This window comes from Scyliorhinus torazame, chromosome 12 (assembly GCF_047496885.1).
Source record: "Scyliorhinus torazame isolate Kashiwa2021f chromosome 12, sScyTor2.1, whole genome shotgun sequence".
NCBI lineage: Eukaryota > Metazoa > Chordata > Chondrichthyes > Carcharhiniformes > Scyliorhinidae > Scyliorhinus > Scyliorhinus torazame.
Window position 1 is genome coordinate 100866177 of NC_092718.1, and position 19246 is coordinate 100885422.

Consider the following 19246-nt stretch of genomic DNA (forward strand, 5'->3'; position numbering starts at 1 on the left):
TATGTGCAGTTTTGATCTCCTTATCTGAGGAAGGATGTCCTTGCTCTAGAAGGAGTGTAGCGAAGGTTTACTAGACGGATTCCTGGGATGGCGGGATTGATGTATGAGGAGAGATTGACTACGTTAGGATTGTATTCGCTGGAGTTCAGAAGACTGAGGGGGGGAATCTCATAGAAACCTATAAAATTCTAACAGGGCGAGACAGGGTAGATGCAAGAAGGATATTTCTGACGGTGGGGATGCCCAGAACTAGGGGTCACAGGCTGAGGATAGTGGGTAGGCCATTTAGGACAGAGATGAGGAGAAATTTCTTTACCCAGAGAGTGGTGAGCCTGTGAAATTCATTACCACAAAGTAGTTGAGGCCAAAACATTATGTTTTCAAGAAGCAGTTAGATATAGCACTTAGGGCGAAGGGGATCAAAGGATATGGGGGAAAGCAGGATTAGGATATTGAGTTGGATGAATAGCCATGATCATATCGAATGGTGGAACAGGGCCGAATTGCCTCCTCCTACTATTTTCCATGTTTCTATGTTTACCTCCACCTTAAAAATACTCAGTGACCCCTGCCTCCACCGCCTTCTGAGGCAGAGGGTTTCTAAATCGCATAACCCTTAGAGAAAAAAATTATCCTCATCTCCATGGTACAATGGCTGGGTGGCACAGTGGTTAGCACTGCTCTCTCACAGCACCAGGGACCCGAGTTCAGTTCTGACCTTGGGTGACTGTGGAGTTTGCACATTCGCCCCGTGTCAGCATGGGTTTCCTCTGGGTGTTCTCCCACAGTCCAAAGATGTGCTGGTCAGGTGGATTGACCATGATCAATGCGTGGGGTTACCGGGCCTCATTGGGGTTCTCTTTCAGAGGGTTGGTGCAGATTTGATGGGCCGAATGGCCTCATTCTACACTGTAGGGATTCTGAGGAGGATCTCCATAGGTTTCAGTCCTAAAAGGACGATCCCTGATTTTCAAACATTGCTCCCTAGTTCTGGACTCGCCACAACAGGGAACATCCACCTTCTCAATACTGTTCAAGATCTTCTATACGCCAATCAAGTCACCTCCTCACTATTCTAAACTCCAATGGAAATAAGCCTGGACTCTTCAACCTTTCCTCATTACACAGCCCACTTCCCAGGCATCAATCCAGTAAACCTCCTCTGAACCGTGTCCAATGCTAGCGTGACATTAATTGATATATCAGAAATGAAGGGGTTAAACTCTTATTCTGTACATGTAGATACAGGAGTAGCCATTCAGCCTGTCGAGCCTGCCCCGGCATTCAATATGACTGGGATGGGAGAACATTACCCGAGTCACTGGATTACTGGTCTAGCCACGTTACCATTGTCCCACCCTCTCACCACATTGTGCTGTGGCTGGAACACACCATGCCACAAAGGGGTGTTCGCTGGCAGACCCTAGGTTGGGGATGCAGACTGGGACTTTGCTGAGTCACTCCCTGCTTCTGAACATTGTTCTGGGGTTCTTTCCCATCCTGTCTGACAGGTGATCACTCGGCCCTCGGCAGCCAATAAGAACTTCCCCTACCACGTCCGCACCTCCCAGATCGGCATCGTGGACACCAGCTTCGACAAGTTCCCCCACCACATATACGGCAATGGCAGCTTCACCGGGAACTCGGTGCCAAACTTCACTGAGCTCTTTTCCATCGCCACTGCCAATGGAACCAGCACCGTGGTAAGTCCTGCATTAACGCCTCGCTGAGGTAAACCAGAGTTTGTTAGCTAAATGGGCGGGGGGGGGGGGTTGGAGGAGGTGAGAGGTGACCATGGGCTGGGAGCAGCCATGCCTCTGGGCCAGAGCGTCTGTTCAAATGGCAGTCCAGAAAATCAAAGATCTGAGCTGAAACACCTATTGACAGTACTGAGGGAGTGCTGCACTGTCAGAGGGTCAGTACTGAGGGAGTGCTGCACAGTCAGAGGGTCAGTACTGAGGGAGTGCTGCAGTCAGAGGGTCAGTGCTGAGGGAGCGCTGCACTGTCAGAGGGTCAGTACTGAGGGAGCGCTGCACTGTCAGAGTGTCAGTACTGAGGGAGTGCAGCACTGTCAGACAGTCAGTACTGAGGTAGCGCTGCAGTGTTAGAGGGTTGGTACTGAGGGAGTGCTGCAGTGTTAGAGGGTCAGTACTGAGGGAGAGCTGCAGTGTTAGAGGGTCAGTACTGAGGGAGCGCTGCACTGTCCGAGGGTCAGTACTGAGGGAGTGCAACACTGTCAGACAGTCAGTACTGAGGGAGTGCTGCAGTGTTAGAGGGTCAGTACTGAGGGAGTTCTGCACTGTCAGAGGGTCAGTACTGTGGGAGTGCTGCACTGTCAGAGGGTCAGTACTGAGGGAGTGCTGCACTGTCAGAGGGTCAGTACAGAGGGAGTGCTGCATTGTCAGAGGGTCAGTACTGAGGGAGTGCTGCATTGTCAGAGGGTCAGTACTGAGGGGGTGCTGCACTGTCAGAGGGTCAGTACTGTGGGAGTGCTGCAGTGTTAGAGGGTTGGTACTGAGGGAGTGCTGCAGTGTTAGAGGGTCAGTACTGAGGGAGTGCTGCAGTGTTAGAGGGTTGGTACTGAGGGAGTGCAGCACTGTCAGAGAGTCAGTACAGATGGAGTGCTGCACTGTCAGAGGATCAGTACTGAGGGAGTGCTGCATGTCAGAGGCTCAGTACTGAGGGAGTGCTGCACTGTCAGAGGGTCAGTACTGAGGGAATGCAGCACTGTCAGAGAGTCAGTACAGATGGAGTGCTGCACTGTCAAAGGGTCAGTACTGAGGTAGCGCTGCACTGTCAGAGGCTCAGTACTGAGGGAGTGCTGCACTGTCAGAGGGTCAGTACTGAGGGAATGCAGCACTGTCAGAGAGTCAGTACAGATGGAGTGCTGCACTGTCAAAGGGTCAGTACTGAGGTAGCGCTGCACTGTCAGAGGGTCAGTACTGAGGGAGTGCAGCACTGTCAGAGGGTTAGTACTGAGGGAGTGCTACACTGTCAGAGGGTCAGTACTGAGGGAATGCAGCACTGTCAGAGAGTCAGTACAGATGGAGTGCTGCACTGTCAAAGGGTCAGTACTGAGGTAGCGCTGCACTGTCAGAGGGTCAATACTGAGGGAGTGCAGCACTGTCAGAGGGTCAGTACTGAGGGAATGCAGCACTGTCAGAGAGTCAGTACAGATGGAGTGCTGCACTGTCAGAGGATCAGTACTGAGGGAGTGCTGCATGTCAGAGGCTCAGTACTGAGGGAGTGCTGCACTGTCAGAGTCAGTGCAGAGGGAATGCAGCACTGTCAGAGGGTCAGTACTGAGGGAGTGCTGCACTGTCAGAGGGTCAATACAGAGGGAGTGCAGCACTGTCAGAGGGTCAGTACTGAGGTAGCGCTGCACTGTCAGAGGGTCAGTACTGAGGGAGTGCTGCACTGTCAGAGGGTCAATACTGAGGGAGTGCAGCACTGTCAGAGGGTCAGTACTGAGGGAGTGCAGCACTGTCAGAGGGTTAGTACTGAGGGAGTGCTGCACTGTCAGAGGGTTGGTACTGAGGGAGTGCTGCACTGTCAGAGTCAGTGCAGAGGGAATGCTGCACAGTCAGAGTCATTCCTGATGGAGTGCTGCACTGTCAGAGAGTCAGTACTGATGGAGCGCTGCACTGTCGAAGAGGCACAACTGAGGGAGCGCTGCCCTGTCAGAGGGTCAGTACTGATGGAGTGCAGCACTGTCAGAGGCTCAGTACTGAGGGAGTGCTGCCCTGTCAGAGGGTCAGTACTGAGGGAGTGCAGCACTGTCAGAGGGTTAGTACTGAGGGAGTGCGGCACTGCCAGAGTCAGTGCAGAGGGAGTGCTGCACTGTCAGAGGGTTGGTACTGAAGGAGTGCTGCACTGTCAGAGGGTTGGTACTGAGGGAGCGCTGCACTGTCAGAGTCAGTGCAGAGGGAATGCTGCACAGTCAGAGTCATTCCTGATGGATGGCTGCACTGTCAGAGAGTCATTACTGAGGGAGCGCTGCACTGTCAGAGGGTCAGTACTGAGGGAATGCAGCACTGTCAGAGAGTCAGTACTGATGGAGTGCTGCACTGTCAGAGGGTCAGGACTCAGGGAGTGCTGCACTGTCAGAGTCAGTGCAAAGGAATGCTGCACTGTCAGAGGGTCAGTACTGAGGGAGTGCTGCACTGTCAGAGGGTCAGGACTCAGGGAGTGCTGCACTGTCAGAGTCAGTGCAAAGGACTGCAGCACTGTCAGAGGGTCAGTACTGAGGGAGTGCTGCACTGTCAGAGAGCAGAGAGTCAGTACTGAGGGAGTGCTGCACTGTCAGAGGGTCAGTACTGAAGGACTGCAGCACTGTCAGAGGGTCAGTACTGAGGGAGTGCTGCACTGTCAGAAGGTCAGTACTGAGGGAGTGCTGCACTGTCAGAGGGTCAGTACTGAAGGACTGCAGCACTGTCAGAGGATCAGTGCTGAGGGAGTGCTGCACTGTCAGAGGGTCAGTACTGAGGGAGTGCTGCATTGTCAGAGGGTCAGTACTGAGGGGGTGCTGCACTGTCAGAGGGTCAGTACTGTGGGAGTGCTGCAGTGTTAGAGGGTTGGTACTGAGGGAGTGCTGCGCTGTCAGAGGGTTGGTACTGAGGGAGCGCTGCACTGTCAGAGGGTCAGTACTGAGGGAGTGCTGCACTGTCAGAGGGTCAATACAGAGGGAGTGCAGCACTGTCAGAGGGTCAGTACTGAGGGAGTGCAGCCTGTCAGAGGGTCAGTACTGAGGGAGTGCTGCACTGTCAGAGGGTCAGTACTGAGGGAGTGCTGCACTGTCAGAGGGTCAGTACTGAGGGAGCGCAGCACTGTCAGAGGGTCAGTACTGAGGGAGTGCTGCACTGTCAGAGGGTCAGTACTGAGGGAGCGCAGCACTGTCAGAGGGTCAGTACTGAGGGAGTGCTGCACTGTCAGAGGGTCAATACAGAGGGAGTGCAGCACTGTCAGAGGGTCAGTACTGAGGTAGCGCTGCACTGTCAGGGGGTCAGTACTGAGGGAGTGCTGCACTGTCAGAGGGTCAGTACTGAGGGAGTGCAGCACTGTCAGAGGGTTGGTACTGAAGGAGTGCTGCACTGACAGAGGGTCAGCACTGATGGAGCGCTGCACTGTCAGAGAGGCATTACTGAGGTAGCGCTGCACTGTCAGAGTCAGTGCAGAGGGAGTGCTGCACTGTCAGAGAGTCATGACTGAGGGAGCACTGCCCCGTCAGAGGGCCAGTACTGATGGAGTGCAGCACTGTCAGAGGCTCAGTACTGAGGGAGTGCTGCCCTGTCAGAGAGTCAGTACTGAGGGAGTGCTGCACTGTCAGAGGGTTGGTGCTGAGGGAGTGCTGCACTGTCAGAGTCAGTGCAGAGGGAATGCTGCACTGTCAGAGTCATTCCTGATGGAGTGCTGCACTGTCAGAGAGTCATTACTGAGGGAGCGCTGCACTCTCAGAGTCAGTACACTGAGGGAGTGCTGCAATGTCAAAGGGTCAGTACTGAGGGAATGCAGCACTGTCAGAGAGTCAGTGCTGATGGAGTGCTGCATGTCAGAGGCTCAGTACTGAGGGAGTGCTGCACTGTCAGAGTCAGTGCAAAGGAATGCTGCACTGTCAGAGGGTCAGTACTGAGGGAGCGCTGCAATGTCAGAGGGTCAGTACTGAGGGAGCGCTGCACTGTCAGAGGGTCAGTACTGAGGGAGCGCTGCACTGTCAGAGGGTCAGTACTGAGGGAGTGCAGCACTGTCAGAGGCTCAGTACTGAGGGAGTGCTGCACTGTCAGAGGGTCAGTACTGAGGGAGTGCAGCACCGTCAGAGGGTTAGTACTGAGGGAGTGCTACACTGTCAGAGGGTCAGTACTGAGGGAATGCAGCACTGTCAGAGAGTCAGTACAGATGGAGTGCTGCACTGTCAGAGGATCAGTACAGAGGGAGTGCTGCATGTCAGAGGCTCAGTACTGAGGGAGTGCTGCACTGTCAGAGGGTCAGTACTGAGGGAATGCAGCACTGTCAGAGAGTCAGTACAGATGGAGTGCTGCACTGTCAGAGGGTCAGTACTGAGGGAGTGCAGCACTGTCAGAGGGTTAGTACTGAGGGAGTGCTACACTGTCAGAGGGTCAGTACTGAGGGAATGCAGCACTGTCAGAGAGTCAGTACAGATGGAGTGCTGCACTGTCAAAGGGTCAGTACTGAGGTAGTGCTGCACTGTCAGAGGGTCAATACTGAGGGAGTGCAGCACTGTCAGAGGGTCAGTACTGAGGGAATGCAGCACTGTCAGAGAGTCAGTACAGATGGAGTGCAGCACTGTCAGAGGGTCAGTACTGAGGGAGTGCTGCACTGTCAGAGGGTCAATACTGAGGGAGTGCAGCACTGTCAGAGGGTCAGTACTGAGGGAATGCAGCACTGTCAGAGGGTCAGTACTGAGGGAGTGCAGCACTGTCAGAGGGTTAGTACTGAGGGAGTGCTGCACTGTCAGAGGGTTGGTACTGAGGGAGTGCTGCACTGTCAGAGTCAGTGCAGAGGGAATGCTGCACAGTCAGAGTCATTCCTGATGGAGTGCTGCACTGTCAGAGAGTCAGTACTGATGGAGCGCTGCACTGTCGAAGAGGCACAACTGAGGGAGCGCTGCACTGTCAGAGTCAGTGCAGAGGGAGTGCTGCACTGTCAGAGAGTCATGACTGAGGGAGCACTGCCCTGTCAGAGGGTCAGTACTGATGGAGTGCAGCACTATCAGAGGCTCAGTACTGAGGGAGTGCTGCCCTGTCAGAGGGTCAGTACTGAGGGAGTGCAGCACTGTCAGAGGGTTAGTACTGAGGGAGTGCGGCACTGCCAGAGTCAGTGCAGAGGGAGTGCTGCACTGTCAGAGGGTTGGTACTGAAGGAGTGCTGCACTGACAGAGGGTCAGTACTGATGGAGCGCTGCACTGTCAGAGAGGCATTACTGAGGGAGCGCTGCACTGTCAGAGTCAGTACACTGATGGAGTGCTGCACTGTCAAAGGGTCAGTACTGAGGGAATGCAGCACTGTCAGAGAGTCAGTACTGATGGAGTGCTGCACTGTCAGAGGGTCAGGACTGAGGGAGTGCTGCACTGTCAGAGTCAGTGCAAAGGAATGCTGCACTGTCAGAGGGTCAGTACTGAGTGAGTGCAGCACTGTCAGTGGGTTGGTACTGAAGGACTGCAGCACTGTCAGAGGGTCAGTACTGAGGGAGTGCTGCACTGTCAGAGAGTCAGTACTGAGGGAGTGCTGCACTGTCAGAGGGTCAGTACTGAAGGACTGCAGCACTGTCAGAGGGTCAGTACTGAGGGAGTGCTGCACTGTCAGAGAGTCAGTACTGAGGGAGTGCTGCACTGTCAGAGGGTCAGTACTGAAGGACTGCAGCACTGTCAGAAGGTCAGTACTGAGGGAGTGCGGCACTGCCAGAGTCAGTGCTGAGGGAGCGCTGCACTGTCAGAGGGTCAGTACTGAGGGAGCGCTGCACTGTCAGAGGGTTGGTACTGAGGGAGTGCTGCAGTGTTAGAGGGTCAGTACTGAGGGAGAGCTGCAATGTTAGAGGGTCAGTACTGAGGGAGTGCTGCACTGTCCGAGGGTCAGTACTGAGGGAGTGCAGCACTGTCAGACAGTCAGTACTGAGGGAGTGCTGCACTGTCAGACAGTCAGTACTGAGGGAGTGCTGCAGTGTTAGAGGGTCAGTACTGAGGGAGTTCTGCACTGTCAGAGGGTCAGTACTGAGGGAGTGCTGCATTGTCAGAGGGTCAGTACTGAGGGGGTGCTGCACTGTCAGAGGGTCAGTACTGTGGGAGTGCTGCACTGTCAGAGGGTCAGTACAGAGGGAGTGCTGCACTGTCAGAGGGTCAGTACAGAGGGAGTGCTGCATTGTCAGAGGGTCAGTACTGAGGGAGTGCTGCATTGTCAGACGGTCAGTACTGAGGGGGTGCTGCACTGTCAGAGGGTCAGTACTGAGGGAGTGCTGCACTGTCAGAGGGTCAGTACAGAGGGAGTGCTGCAGTGTTGGAGGGTTGGTACTGAGGGAGTGCTGCAGTGTTAGAGGGTTGGTACTGAGGGAGTGCTGCAGTGTTAGAGGGTCAGTACTGAGGTAGTGCTGCAGTGTTAGAGGGTTGGTACTGAGGGAGTGCTGCAGTGTTAGAGGGTTGGTACTGAGGGAGTGCTGCGCTGTCAGAGGGTTGGTACTGAGGGAGTGCGGCACTGTCAGAGGGTCAGTACTGAGGGAGTGCTGCAGTGTTAGAGGGTTGGTACTGAGGGAGTGCTGCAGTGTTAGAGGGTCGGTACTGATGGAGTGCTGCAGTGTTAGAGGGTCAGTACTGAGCGAGTGCTGCACTGTCAGAGGGTCAGTACCGATGGAGCGCTGCACTGTCAGAGAGTCATTACTGAGGGAGTGCAGCACTGTCAGAGGGTCAGTACTGAGGGAGTTCTGCACTGTCAGAGGTTCAGTACTGAGGGAGTGCAGCACTGTCAGAGGGTCAGTACTGAGGGAGTGCTGCACTGTCAGAGGGTCAGTACTGAGGGAGTGCAGCACTGTCAGAGGGTCAGGACTGAGGGAGTGCTGCACTGTCAGAGGGTCAATACAGAGGGAGTGCAGCACTGTCAGAGGGTCAGTTCTGAGGTAGCGCTGCACTGTCAGGGGGTCAGTACTGAGGGAGTGCTGCACTGTCAGAGGGTCAATACTGAGGGAGTGCAGCACGGACAGAGGGTCAGTACTGAGGGAGTGCAGCACTGTCAGAGGGTTAGTACTGAGGGAGTGCGGCACTGCCAGAGTCAGTGCAGAGGGAGTGCTGCACTGACAGAGGGTCAGTACTGATGGAGCGCTGCACTGTCAGAGGGTCAGTACTGAGGGAGTGCTGCACTGTCAGAGAGGCATTACTGAGGGAGCGCTGCACTGTCAGAATCAGTGCAGAGGGAGTGCTGCACTGTCAGAGAGTCATGACTGAGGGAGCACTGCCCTGTCAGAGTCAGTACACTGATGGAGTGCTGCACTGTCAAAGGGTCAGTACTGAGGGAATGCAGCACTGTCAGAGAGTCAGTGCTGCACTGTCAGAGGGTCAGTACTGAAGGAGTGCTGCATGTCAGAGGCTCAGTACTGAGGGAGTGCTGCACTGTCAGAGTCAGTGCAAAGGAATGCTGCACTGTCAGAGGGTCAGTACTGAGGGAGTGCAGCACTGCCAGTGGGTTCGTACTGAAGGAGTGCTGCACTGTCAGAGAGTCAGTACTGAAGGAGTGCTGCACTGTCAGAGGGTCAGTACTGAAGGACTGCAGCACTGTCAGAGGGTCAGTACTGAGGGAGTGCTGCAGTGTTAGAGGGTTGGTACTGAGGGAGTGCTGCGCTGTCAGAGGGTTGGTACTGAGGGAGTGCTGCACTGTCAGAGGGTCAGTACTGAGGGAGTGCTGCACTGTCAGAGGGTCAGTACTGTGGGTGTGCTGCACTGTCAGAGGGTCAGTACTGAGGGAGCGCTGCACTGTCAGAGAGTCAGTACTGAGCTGCACTGTAAGAGAGTCATTACTGAGGGAGCGCTGCACTGTCAGAGAGTCAGTACTGAGGGAGTGCTGCACTGTCAGAGGGTCAGTACTGAAGGACTGCAACACTGTCAGAGGGTCAGTACTGAGGGAGTGCAGCACTGTCAGAGGGTCAGTACTGAGGGAGTGCTGCACTGTCAGAGGTTCAGTACTGAGGGAGCGCTGCAATGTCAGAGGGCCAGTAATGAGGGAGCGCTGCACTGTCAGAGGGTCAGTACTGAAGGACTGCAGCACTGTCAGAGGGTCAGTACTGAGGGTGTGCAGCACTGTCGGAGGGTCAGTACTGAGGGAGTGCTGCACTGTCAGAGGGTTGGTACTGAGGGAGTGCTGCACTGTCAGAGGGTCAGTACTCTGGGTGTGCTGCACTGTCAGAGAGTAATTACTGAGGGAGTGCTGCACTGTCAGAGAGTCATTACTGAGGGAGTGCAGCACTGTCAGAGTCAGTACTGATGGAGTGCTGCACTGTCAGAGGCTCAGTACTGAGGGAGTGCAGCACTGTCAGACAGTCAGTACTGAGGGAGTGCTGCGCTGTCAGAGGCTCAGTACTGAGGGAGTGCTGCACTGTCAGAGGGTCAGTACTGAGGGAGCGCTGCACTGTCAGAGGATCAGTACTAAGGGAGTGCTGCATGTCAGAGGCTCAGTCCTGAGGGAGTGCTGCACTGTCAGAGGGTCAGTACTGAGGGAGTGCGGCACTGCTAGGGTCAGTACTGAGGGAGTGCTGCACTGTCAGAGGGTTGATACTGAAGGAGTGCTGCACTGTCAGAGAGTCAGTACTGATGGAGCGCTGCACTGTCAGAGAGTCATTACTGAGTGAGTGCAGCACTGTCAGAGGGTCAGTACTGAAGGAGTGCTGCATGTCAGAGGCTCAGTACTGAGGGAGTGCTGCACTGTCAGAGTCAGTGCAAAGGAATGCTGCACTGTCAGAGGGTCAGTACTGAGGGAGTGCAGCACTGTCAGTGGGTTCGTACTGAAGGAGTGCTGCACTGTCAGAGAGTCAGTACTGAGGGAGTGCTGCACTGTCAGAGGATCAGTACTGAAGAACTGCAGCACTGTCAGAGGGTCAGTACTGAGGGAGTGCAGCACTGTCAGAGGGTCAGTACTGAGGGAGTGCTGCACTGTCAGAGGGTCAGTACTGAGGGAGCGCTGCAATGTCAGAGGGCCAGTAATGAGGGAGCGCTGCACTGTCAGAGGGTCAGTACTGAGGGAGCGCTGCACTGTCAGAGGGTCAGTACTGAGGGAGTGCAGCACTGTCAGAGGGTTAGTACTGAGGGAGTGCTACACTGTCAGAGGGTCAGTACTGAGGGAATGCAGCACTGTCAGAGAGTCAGTACAGATGGAGTGCTGCACTGTCAGAGGATCAGTACTGAGGGAGTGCTGCATGTCAGAGGCTCAGTACTGAGGGAGTGCTGCACTGTCAGAGGGTCAGTACTGAGGGAGTGCTGCACTGTCAGAGGGTTGGTACTGAGGGAGTGCTGCACTGTCAGAGTCAGTGCAGAGGGAATGCTGCACAGTCAGAGTCATTCCTGATGGAGTGCTGCACTGTCAGAGAGTCAGTACTGAGGGAGTGCTGCACTGTCAGAAGGTCAGTACTGAGGGAGTGCTGCACTGTCAGAGAGTCAGTACTGAGGGAGTGCTGCACTGTCAGAGAGTCAGTACTGAGGGAGTGCTGCACTGTCAGAGGGTCAGTACTGAAGGACTGCAGCACTGTCAGAGGGTCAGTACTGAGGGAGTGCTGCACTGTCAGAAGGTCAGTACTGAGGGAGTGCGGCACTGCCAGAGTCAGTGCTGAGGGAGCGCTGCACTGTCAGAGGGTCAGTACTGAGGGAGCGCTGCACTGTCAGAGGCTCAGTACTGAGGGAGTGCTGCACTGTCAGAGGGTTGGTACTGAGGGAGTGCTGCAGTGCTAGAGGGTTGGTACTGAGGGAGTGCTGCAGTGTTACAGGGTCAGTACTGAGAGAGTGCTGCACTGTCAGAGTGTCAGTACTGAGGGAGTGCAGCACTGTCAGACAGTCAGTACTGAGTTAGCGCTGCAGTGTTAGAGGGTTGGTACTGAGGGAGTGCTGCAGTGGTAGAGTGTCAGTACTGAGGGAGAGCTGCAGTGTTAGAGGGTCAGTACTGAGGGAGTGCTGCACTGTCCGAGGGTCAGTACTGAGGGAGTGCAGCACTGTCAGACAGTCAGTACTGAGGGAGTGCTGCACTGTCAGACGGTCAGTACTGAGGGAGTTCTGCACTGTCAGAGGGTCAGTACTGAGGGAGTGCTGCATTGTCAGAGGGTCAGTACTGAGGGGGTGCTGCACTGTCAGAGGGTCAGTACTGTGGGAGTGCTGCACTGTCAGAGGGTCAGTACTGAGGGAGTGCTGCACTGTCAGAGGGTCAGTACAGAGGGAGTGCTGCACTGTCAGAGGGTCAGTACTGAGGGAGTGCTGCACTGTCAGAGGGTCAGTACTGAGGGAGTGCTGCAGTGTTAGAGGGTTGGTACTGAGGGAGTGCTGCAGTGTTAGAGGGTCAGTACTGAGGGAGAGCTGCAGTGTTAGAGGGTCAGTACTGAGGGAGTGCTGCACTGTCCGAGGGTCAGTACTGAGGGAGTGCAGCACTGTCAGACAGTCAGTACTGAGGGAGTGCTGCACTGTCAGACAGTCAGTACTGAGGGAGTGCTGCAGTGTTAGAGGGTCAGTACTGAGGGAGTTCTGCCCTGTCAGAGGGTCAGTACTGAGGGAGTGCTGCATTGTCAGACGGTCAGTACTGAGGGGGTGCTGCACTGTCAGAGGGTCAGTACTGTGGGAGTGCTGCACTGTCAGAGGGTCAGTACTGAGGGAGTGCTGCACTGTCAGAGGGTCAGTACTGAGGGAGTGCTGCATTGTCAGAGGGTCAGTACTGAGGGGGTGCTGCACTGTCAGAGGGTCAGTACTGTGGGAGTGCTGCACTGTCAGAGGGTCAGTACTGAGGGAGTGCTGCACTGTCAGAGGGTCAGTACAGAGGGAGTGCTGCAGTGTTGGAGGGTTGGTACTGAGGGAGTGCTGCAGTGTTAGAGGGTTGGTACTGAGGTAGTGCTGCACTGTCAGAGGGTCAGTACTGAGGGAGTGCTGCAGTGTATGAGGGTTGGTACTGAGGGAGTGCTGCAGTGTTAGAGGGTTGGTACTGATGGAGTGCTGCAGTGTTAGAGGGTCAGTACTGAGGGAGTGCTGCACTGTCAGAGGGTCAGTACTGAGGGAGTGCTGCAGTGTTAGAGGTTTTGTACTGAGGGAGTGCTGCAGTGTTAGAGGGTTGGTACTGAGGGAGTGCTGCGCTGTCAGAGGGTTGGTACTGAGGGAGTGCTGCACTGTCAGAGGGTCAGTACTGAGGGTGTGCTGCACTGTCAGAGGGTCAGTACTGTGGGTGTGCTGCACTGTCAGAGAGTAATTACTGAGGGAGCGCTGTACTGTCAGAGAGTCATTTCTGAGGGAGTGCAGCACTGTCAGAGTCAGTACTGATGGAGTGCTGCACTGTCAGAGGCTCAGTACTGAGGGAGTGCAGCACTGCCAGACAGTCAGTACTGAGGGAGTGCTGCGCTGTCAGAGGCTCAGTACTGAGGGAGTGCTGCACTGTCAGAGGGTCAGTACTGAGGGAGCGCTGCACTGTCAGAGTCAGTACTGAAGGAGTGCTGCACTGTCAGAGAGTCAGTACTGAGCTGCACTGTCAGAGAGTCATTACTGAGGGAGCGCTGCACTGTCAGAGAGTCAGCACTGAGGGAGTGCAGCACTGTCAGAGGGTCAGTACTGAGGGAGTGCTGCACTGTCAGAGGATCAGTACTGAGGGAGTGCTGCATGTCAGAGGCTCAGTACTGAGGGAGTGCTGCACTGTCAGAGTCAGTGCAGAGGGAATGCTGCACTGTCAGAGGGTCAGTACTGAGGGAGTGCGGCACTGCCAGGGTCAGTACTGAGGGAGTGCAGCACTGTCAGAGCGTTGATACTGAAGGAGTGCTGCACTGTCAGAGAGTCAGTACTGATGGAGCGCTGCACTGTCAGAGAGTCATTACTGAGGGAGTGCAGCACTGTCAGAGGGTCAGTACTGAGGGAGTTCTGCACTGTCAGAGGGTCAATAGTGAGGGAGTGCAGCACTGTCAGAGGGTCAGTACTGAGGGAGTGCTGCACTGTCAGAGGGTCAGTACTGAGGGAGTGCAGCACTGTCAGAGGGTCAGTACTGAGGGAGTGCTGCACTGTCAGAGGGTCAATACAGAGGGAGTGCAGCACTGTCAGAGGGTCAGTACTGAGGTAGCGCTGCACTGTCAGGGGGTCAGTACTGAGGGAGTGCTGCACTGTCAGAGGGTCAATACTGAGGGAGTGCAGCACGGACAGAGGGTCAGTACTGAGGGAGTGCAGCACGGACAGAGGGTCAGTACTGAGGGAGTGCAGCACTGTCAGAGGGTCAGTACTGAGGGAGTGCGGCACTGCCAGAGTCAGTGCAGAGGGAGTGCTGCACTGTCAGAGGGTTGGTACTGAAGGAGTGCTGCACTGACAGAAGGTCAGTACTGATGGAGCGCTGCACTGTCAGAGAGGCATTACTGAGGGAGCACTGCCCTGTCAGAGGGTCAGTACTGATGGAGTGCAGCACTGTCAGAGGCTCAGTACTGAGGGAGTGCTGCCCTGTCAGAGGCTCAGTACTGAGGGAGTGCAGCACTGTCAGAGGGTCAGTACTGAGGGAGTGCTGCACTGTCAGAGGCTCAGTACTGAGGGAGTGCTGCCCTGTCAGAGGCTCAGTACTGAGGGAGTGCTGCACTGTCAGAGGGTAGGTACTGGGGGAGTGCTGCACTGTCAGAGTCAGTGCAGAGGGAATGCTGCACTGTCAGTGTCATTCCTGATGGAGTGCTGCACTGTCAGAGAGTCATTACTGAGGGAGCGCTGCACTCTCAGAGTCAGTACACTGATGGAGTGCTGCAATGTCAAAGGGTCAGTACTGAGGGAATGCAGCACTGTCAGAGAGTCAGTGCTGATGGAGTGCTGCACTGTCAGAGGCTCAGTACTGAGGGAGTGCTGCACTGTCAGAGTCAGTGCAAAGGAATGCTGCACTGTCAGAGGGTCAGTACTGAGGGAGTGCAGCACTGTCAGTGGGTTCGTACTGAAGGAGTGCTGCACTGTCAGAGAGTCAGTACTGAGGGAGTGCTGCACTGTCAGAGGGTCAGTACTGAAGGACTGCAGCACTGTCAGAGGGTCAGTACTGAGGGAGTGCAGCACTGTCAGAGGGTCAGTACTGAGGGAGTGCTGCACTGTCAGAGGGTCAGTACTGAGGGAGCGCTGCAATGTCAGAGGGTCAGTACTGAGGGAGCGCTGCACTGTCAGAGGGTCAGTACTGAGGGAGCGCTGCACTGTCAGAGGGTCAGTACTGAGGGAGTGCAGCACTGTCAGAGGGTTAGTACTGAGGGAGTGCTACACTGTCAGAGGGTCAGTACTGAGGGAATGCAGCACTGTCAGAGAGTCAGTACTGAGGGAGTGCTGCATGTCAGAGGCTCAGTACTGAGGGAGTGCTGCACTGTCAGAGTCAGTGCAGAGGGAATGCAGCACTGTCAGAGGGTCGGTACTGAGGGAGTCCTGCACTGTCAGAGGGTCAATACAGAGGGAGTGCAGCACTGTCAGAGGGTCAGTACTGAGGTAGCGCTGCACTGTCAGAGGGTCAGTACTGAGGGAGTGCTGCACTGTCAGAGGGTCAATACTGAGGGAGTGCAGCACTGTCAGAGGGTCAGTACTGAGGGAGTGCAGCACTGTCAGAGGGTTAGTACTGAGGGAGTGCTGCACTGTCAGAAGGTCAGTACTGAGGGAGTGCTGCACTGTCAGAGAGTCAGTACTGAGGGAGTGCTGCACTGTCAGAGGGTTGGTACTGAGGGAGTGCTGCACTGTCAGAGTCAGTGCAGAGGGAATGCTGCACAGTCAGAGTCATTCCTGATGGAGTGCTGCACTGTCAGAGAGTCAGTACTGAGGGAGTGCTGCACTGTCAGAAGGTCAGTACTGAGGGAGTGCTGCCCTGTGATAGGGTCAGTAATGAGGGAGCTCTGCACTGTCAGAGAGTCAGTACTGAGGGAGTGCAGCACTGTCAGAGAGTCAGTACTGAGGGAATGCTGCACTGTCAGAGTCAGTGCAGAGGGAATGCTGCACAGTCAGAGTCATTCCTGATGGATGGCTGCACTGTCAGAGAGTCATTACTGAGGGAGCGCTGCACTGTCAGAGTCAGTACACTGATGGAGTGCTGCACTGTCAAAGGGTCAGTACTGAGGGAATGCAGCACTGTCAGAGAGTCAGTACTGAGGGAGTGCTGCACTGTCAGAGGGTCAGTACAGAGGGAGTGCTGCAGTGTTGGAGGGTTGGTACTGAGGGAGTGCTGCAGTGTTAGAGGGTTGGTACTGAGGGAGTGCTGCAGTGTTAGAGGGTTGGTACTGAGGTAGTGCTGCACTGTCAGAGGGTCAGTACTGAGGGAGTGCTGCAGTGTTGGAGGGTTGGTACTGAGGGAGTGCTGCAGTGTTAGAGGGTTGGTACTGAGGTAGTGCTGCACTGTCAGAGGGTCAGTACTGAGGGAGTGCTGCAGTGTATGAGGGTTGGTACTGAGGGAGTGCTGCAGTGTTAGAGGGTTGGTACTGAGGGAGTGCTGCAGTGTTAGAGGTTTTGTACTGAGGGAGTGCTGCAGTGTTAGAGGGTTGGTACTGAGGGAGTGCTGCGCTGTCAGAGGGTTGGTACTGAGGGAGTGCTGCACTGTCAGAGGGTCAGTACTGAGGGTGTGCTGCACTGTCAGAGGGTCAGTACTGTGGGAGTGCAGCACGGACAGAGGGTCAGTACTGAGGGAGTGCAGCACGGACAGAGGGTCAGTACTGAGGGAGTGCAGCACTGTCAGAGGGTCAGTACTGAGGGAGTGCGGCACTGCCAGAGTCAGTGCAGAGGGAGTGCTGCACTGTCAGAGGGTTGGTACTGAAGGAGTGCTGCACTGACAGAAGGTCAGTACTGATGGAGCGCTGCACTGTCAGAGAGGCATTACTGAGGGAGCGCTGCACTGTCAGAGTCAGTGCAGAGGGAGTGCTGCACTGTCAGAGAGTCATGACTGAGGGAGCACTGCCCTGTCAGAGGGTCAGTACTGTGGGAGTGCTGCACTGTCAGAGGGTCAGTACTGAGGGAGTGCTGCACTGTCAGAGGGTCAGTACTGAGGGAGTGCTGCATTGTCAGAGGGTCAGTACTGAGGGGGTGCTGCACTGTCAGAGGGTCAGTACTGAGGGAGTTCTGCACTGTCAGAGGGTCAGTACTGAGGGAGTGCTGCATTGTCAGACGGTCAGTACTGAGGGAGTGCTGCATTGTCAGAGGGTCAGTACTGAGGGGGTGCTGCACTGTCAGAGGGTCAGTACTGTGGGAGTGCTTCATTGTCAGAGGGTCAGTACTGAGGGAGTGCTGCACTGTCAGAGGGTCAGTACAGAGGGAGTGCTGCAGTGTTGGAGGGTTGGTACTGAGGGAGTGCTGCAGTGTTAGAGGGTTGGTACTGAGGTAGTGCTGCACTGTCAGAGGGTCAGTACTGAGGGAGTGCTGCAGTGTATGAGGGTTGGTACTGATGGAGTACTGCAGTGTTAGAGGGTTGGTACTGATGGAGTGCTGCAGTGTTAGAGGGTCAGTACTGAGGGAGTGCTGCACTGTCAGAGGGTCAGTACTGAGGGAGTGCTGCAGTGTTAGAGGTTTTGTACTGAGGGAGTGCTGCAGTGTTAGAGGGTTCGTACTGAGGGAGTGCTGCGCTGTCAGAGGGTTGGTACTGAGGGAGTGCTGCACTGTCAGAGGGTCAGTACTGAGGGTGTGCTGCACTGTCAGAGGGTCAGTACTGTGGGTGTGCTGCACTGTCAGATAGTAATTACTGAGGGAGCGCTGTACTGTCAGAGAGTCATTACTGAGGGAGTGCAGCACTGTCAGAGTCAGGACTGATGGAGTGCTGCACTGTCAGAGGCTCAGTACTGAGGGAGTGCAGCACTGTCAGACAGTCAGTACTGAGGGAGTGCTGCGCTGTCAGAGGCTCAGTACTGAGGGAGTGCTGCACTGTCAGAGGGTCAGTACTGAGGGAGCGCTGCACTGTCAGAGTCAGTACTGAAGGAGTGCTGCACTGTCAGAGAGTCAGTACTGAGCTGCACTGTCAGAGAGTCATTACTGAGGGAGCGCTGCACTGTCAGAGAGTCAGCACTGAGGGAGTGCAGCACTGTCAGAGGGTCAGTACTGAGGGAGTGCTGCACTGTCAGAGGATCAGTACTGAGGGAGTGCTGCATGTCAGAGGCTCAGTGCAGAGGGAATGCTGCACTGTCAGAGGGTCAGTACTGAGGGAGTGCGGCACTGCCAGGGTCAGTACTGAGGGAGTGCAGCACTGTCAGAGCGTTGATACTGAAGGAGTGCTGCACTGTCAGAGAGTCAGTACTGATGGAGCGCTGCACTGTCAGAGAGTCATTACTGAGGGAGTGCAGCACTGTCAGAGGGTCAGTACTGAGGGAGTTCTGCACTGTCAGAGGGTCAATAGTGAGGGAGTGCAGCACTGTCAGAGGGTCAGTACTGAGGGAGTGCTGCACTGTCAGAGGGTCAGTACTGAGGGAGTGCAGCACTGTCAGAGGGTCAGTACTGAGGGAGTGCTGCACTGTCAGAGGGTCAGTACTGAGGGAGTGCTGCACTGTCAGAGGGTCAATACAGAGGGAGTGCAGCACTGTCAGAGGGTCAGTACTGAGGTAGCGCTGCACTGTCAGGGGGTCAGTACTGAGGGAGTGCTGCACTGTCAGAGGGTCAATACTGAGGGAGTGCAGCACGGACAGAGGGTCAGTACTGAGGGAGTGCAGCACGGACAGAGGGTCAGTACTGAGGGAGTGCAGCACTGTCAGAGGGTCAGTACTGAGGGAGTGCGGCACTGCCAGAGTCAGTGCAGAGGGAGTGCTGCACTGTCAGAGGGTTGGTACTGAAGGAGTGCTGCACTGACAGAGAGGCATTACTGAGGGAGCGCTGCCCTGTCAGAGGGTCAGTACTGATGGAGTGCAGCACTGTCAGAGGCTCAGTACTGAGGGAGTGCTGCCCTGTCAGAGGGTCAGTACTGAGGGAGTGCTGCACTGTCAGAGGGTAGGTACTGAGGGAGTGCTGCACTGTCAGAGTCAGTGCAGAGGGAATGCTGCACTGTCAGAGTCATTCCTGATGGAGTGCTGCACTGTCAGAGAGTCAGTACTGAGGGAATGCAGCACTGTCAGAGAGTCAGTGCTGATGGAGTGCTGCACTGTCAGAGGCTCAGTACTGAGGGAGTGCTGCACTGTCAGTGGGTTCGTACTGAAGGAGTGCTGCACTGTCAGAGAGTCAGTACTGAGGGAGTGCTGCACTGTCAGAGGGTCAGTACTGAAGGACTGCAGCACTGTCAGAGGGTCAGTACTGAGGGAGTGCAGCACTGTCAGAGGGTCAGTACTGAGGGAGTGCTGAACTGTCAGAGGGTCAGTACTGAGGGAGCGCTGCAATGTCAGAGGGTCAGTACTGAGGGAGCGCTGCACTGTCAGAGGGTCAGTACTGAGGGAGTGCTGCACTGTCAGAGGGTCAGTACTGAGGGAGCGCTGCAATGTCAGAGGGTCAGTACTGAGGGAGCGCTGCACTGTCAGAGGGTCAGTACTGAGGGAGCGCTGCACTGTCAGAGGGTCAGTACTGAGGGAGTGCAGCACTGTCAGAGGGTTAGTACTGAGGGAATGCTACACTGTCAGAGGGTCAGTACTGAGG

At 55.4% G+C, this 19246-nt stretch overlaps 1 protein-coding gene across 1 annotated transcript in view; it reads left to right on the top strand.

Annotated features, from left to right (window-relative positions):
* Nucleotides 1–19246, top strand: part of tmem145 (transmembrane protein 145) — a 220530-nt gene that overhangs the window by 175597 nt on the left and 25687 nt on the right. The window contains exon 14 of the mRNA XM_072470104.1: nt 1512–1703. Coding sequence (XP_072326205.1) covers nt 1512–1703 — 192 coding nt within the window. The remainder of the gene's footprint in view (nt 1–1511; nt 1704–19246) is intronic.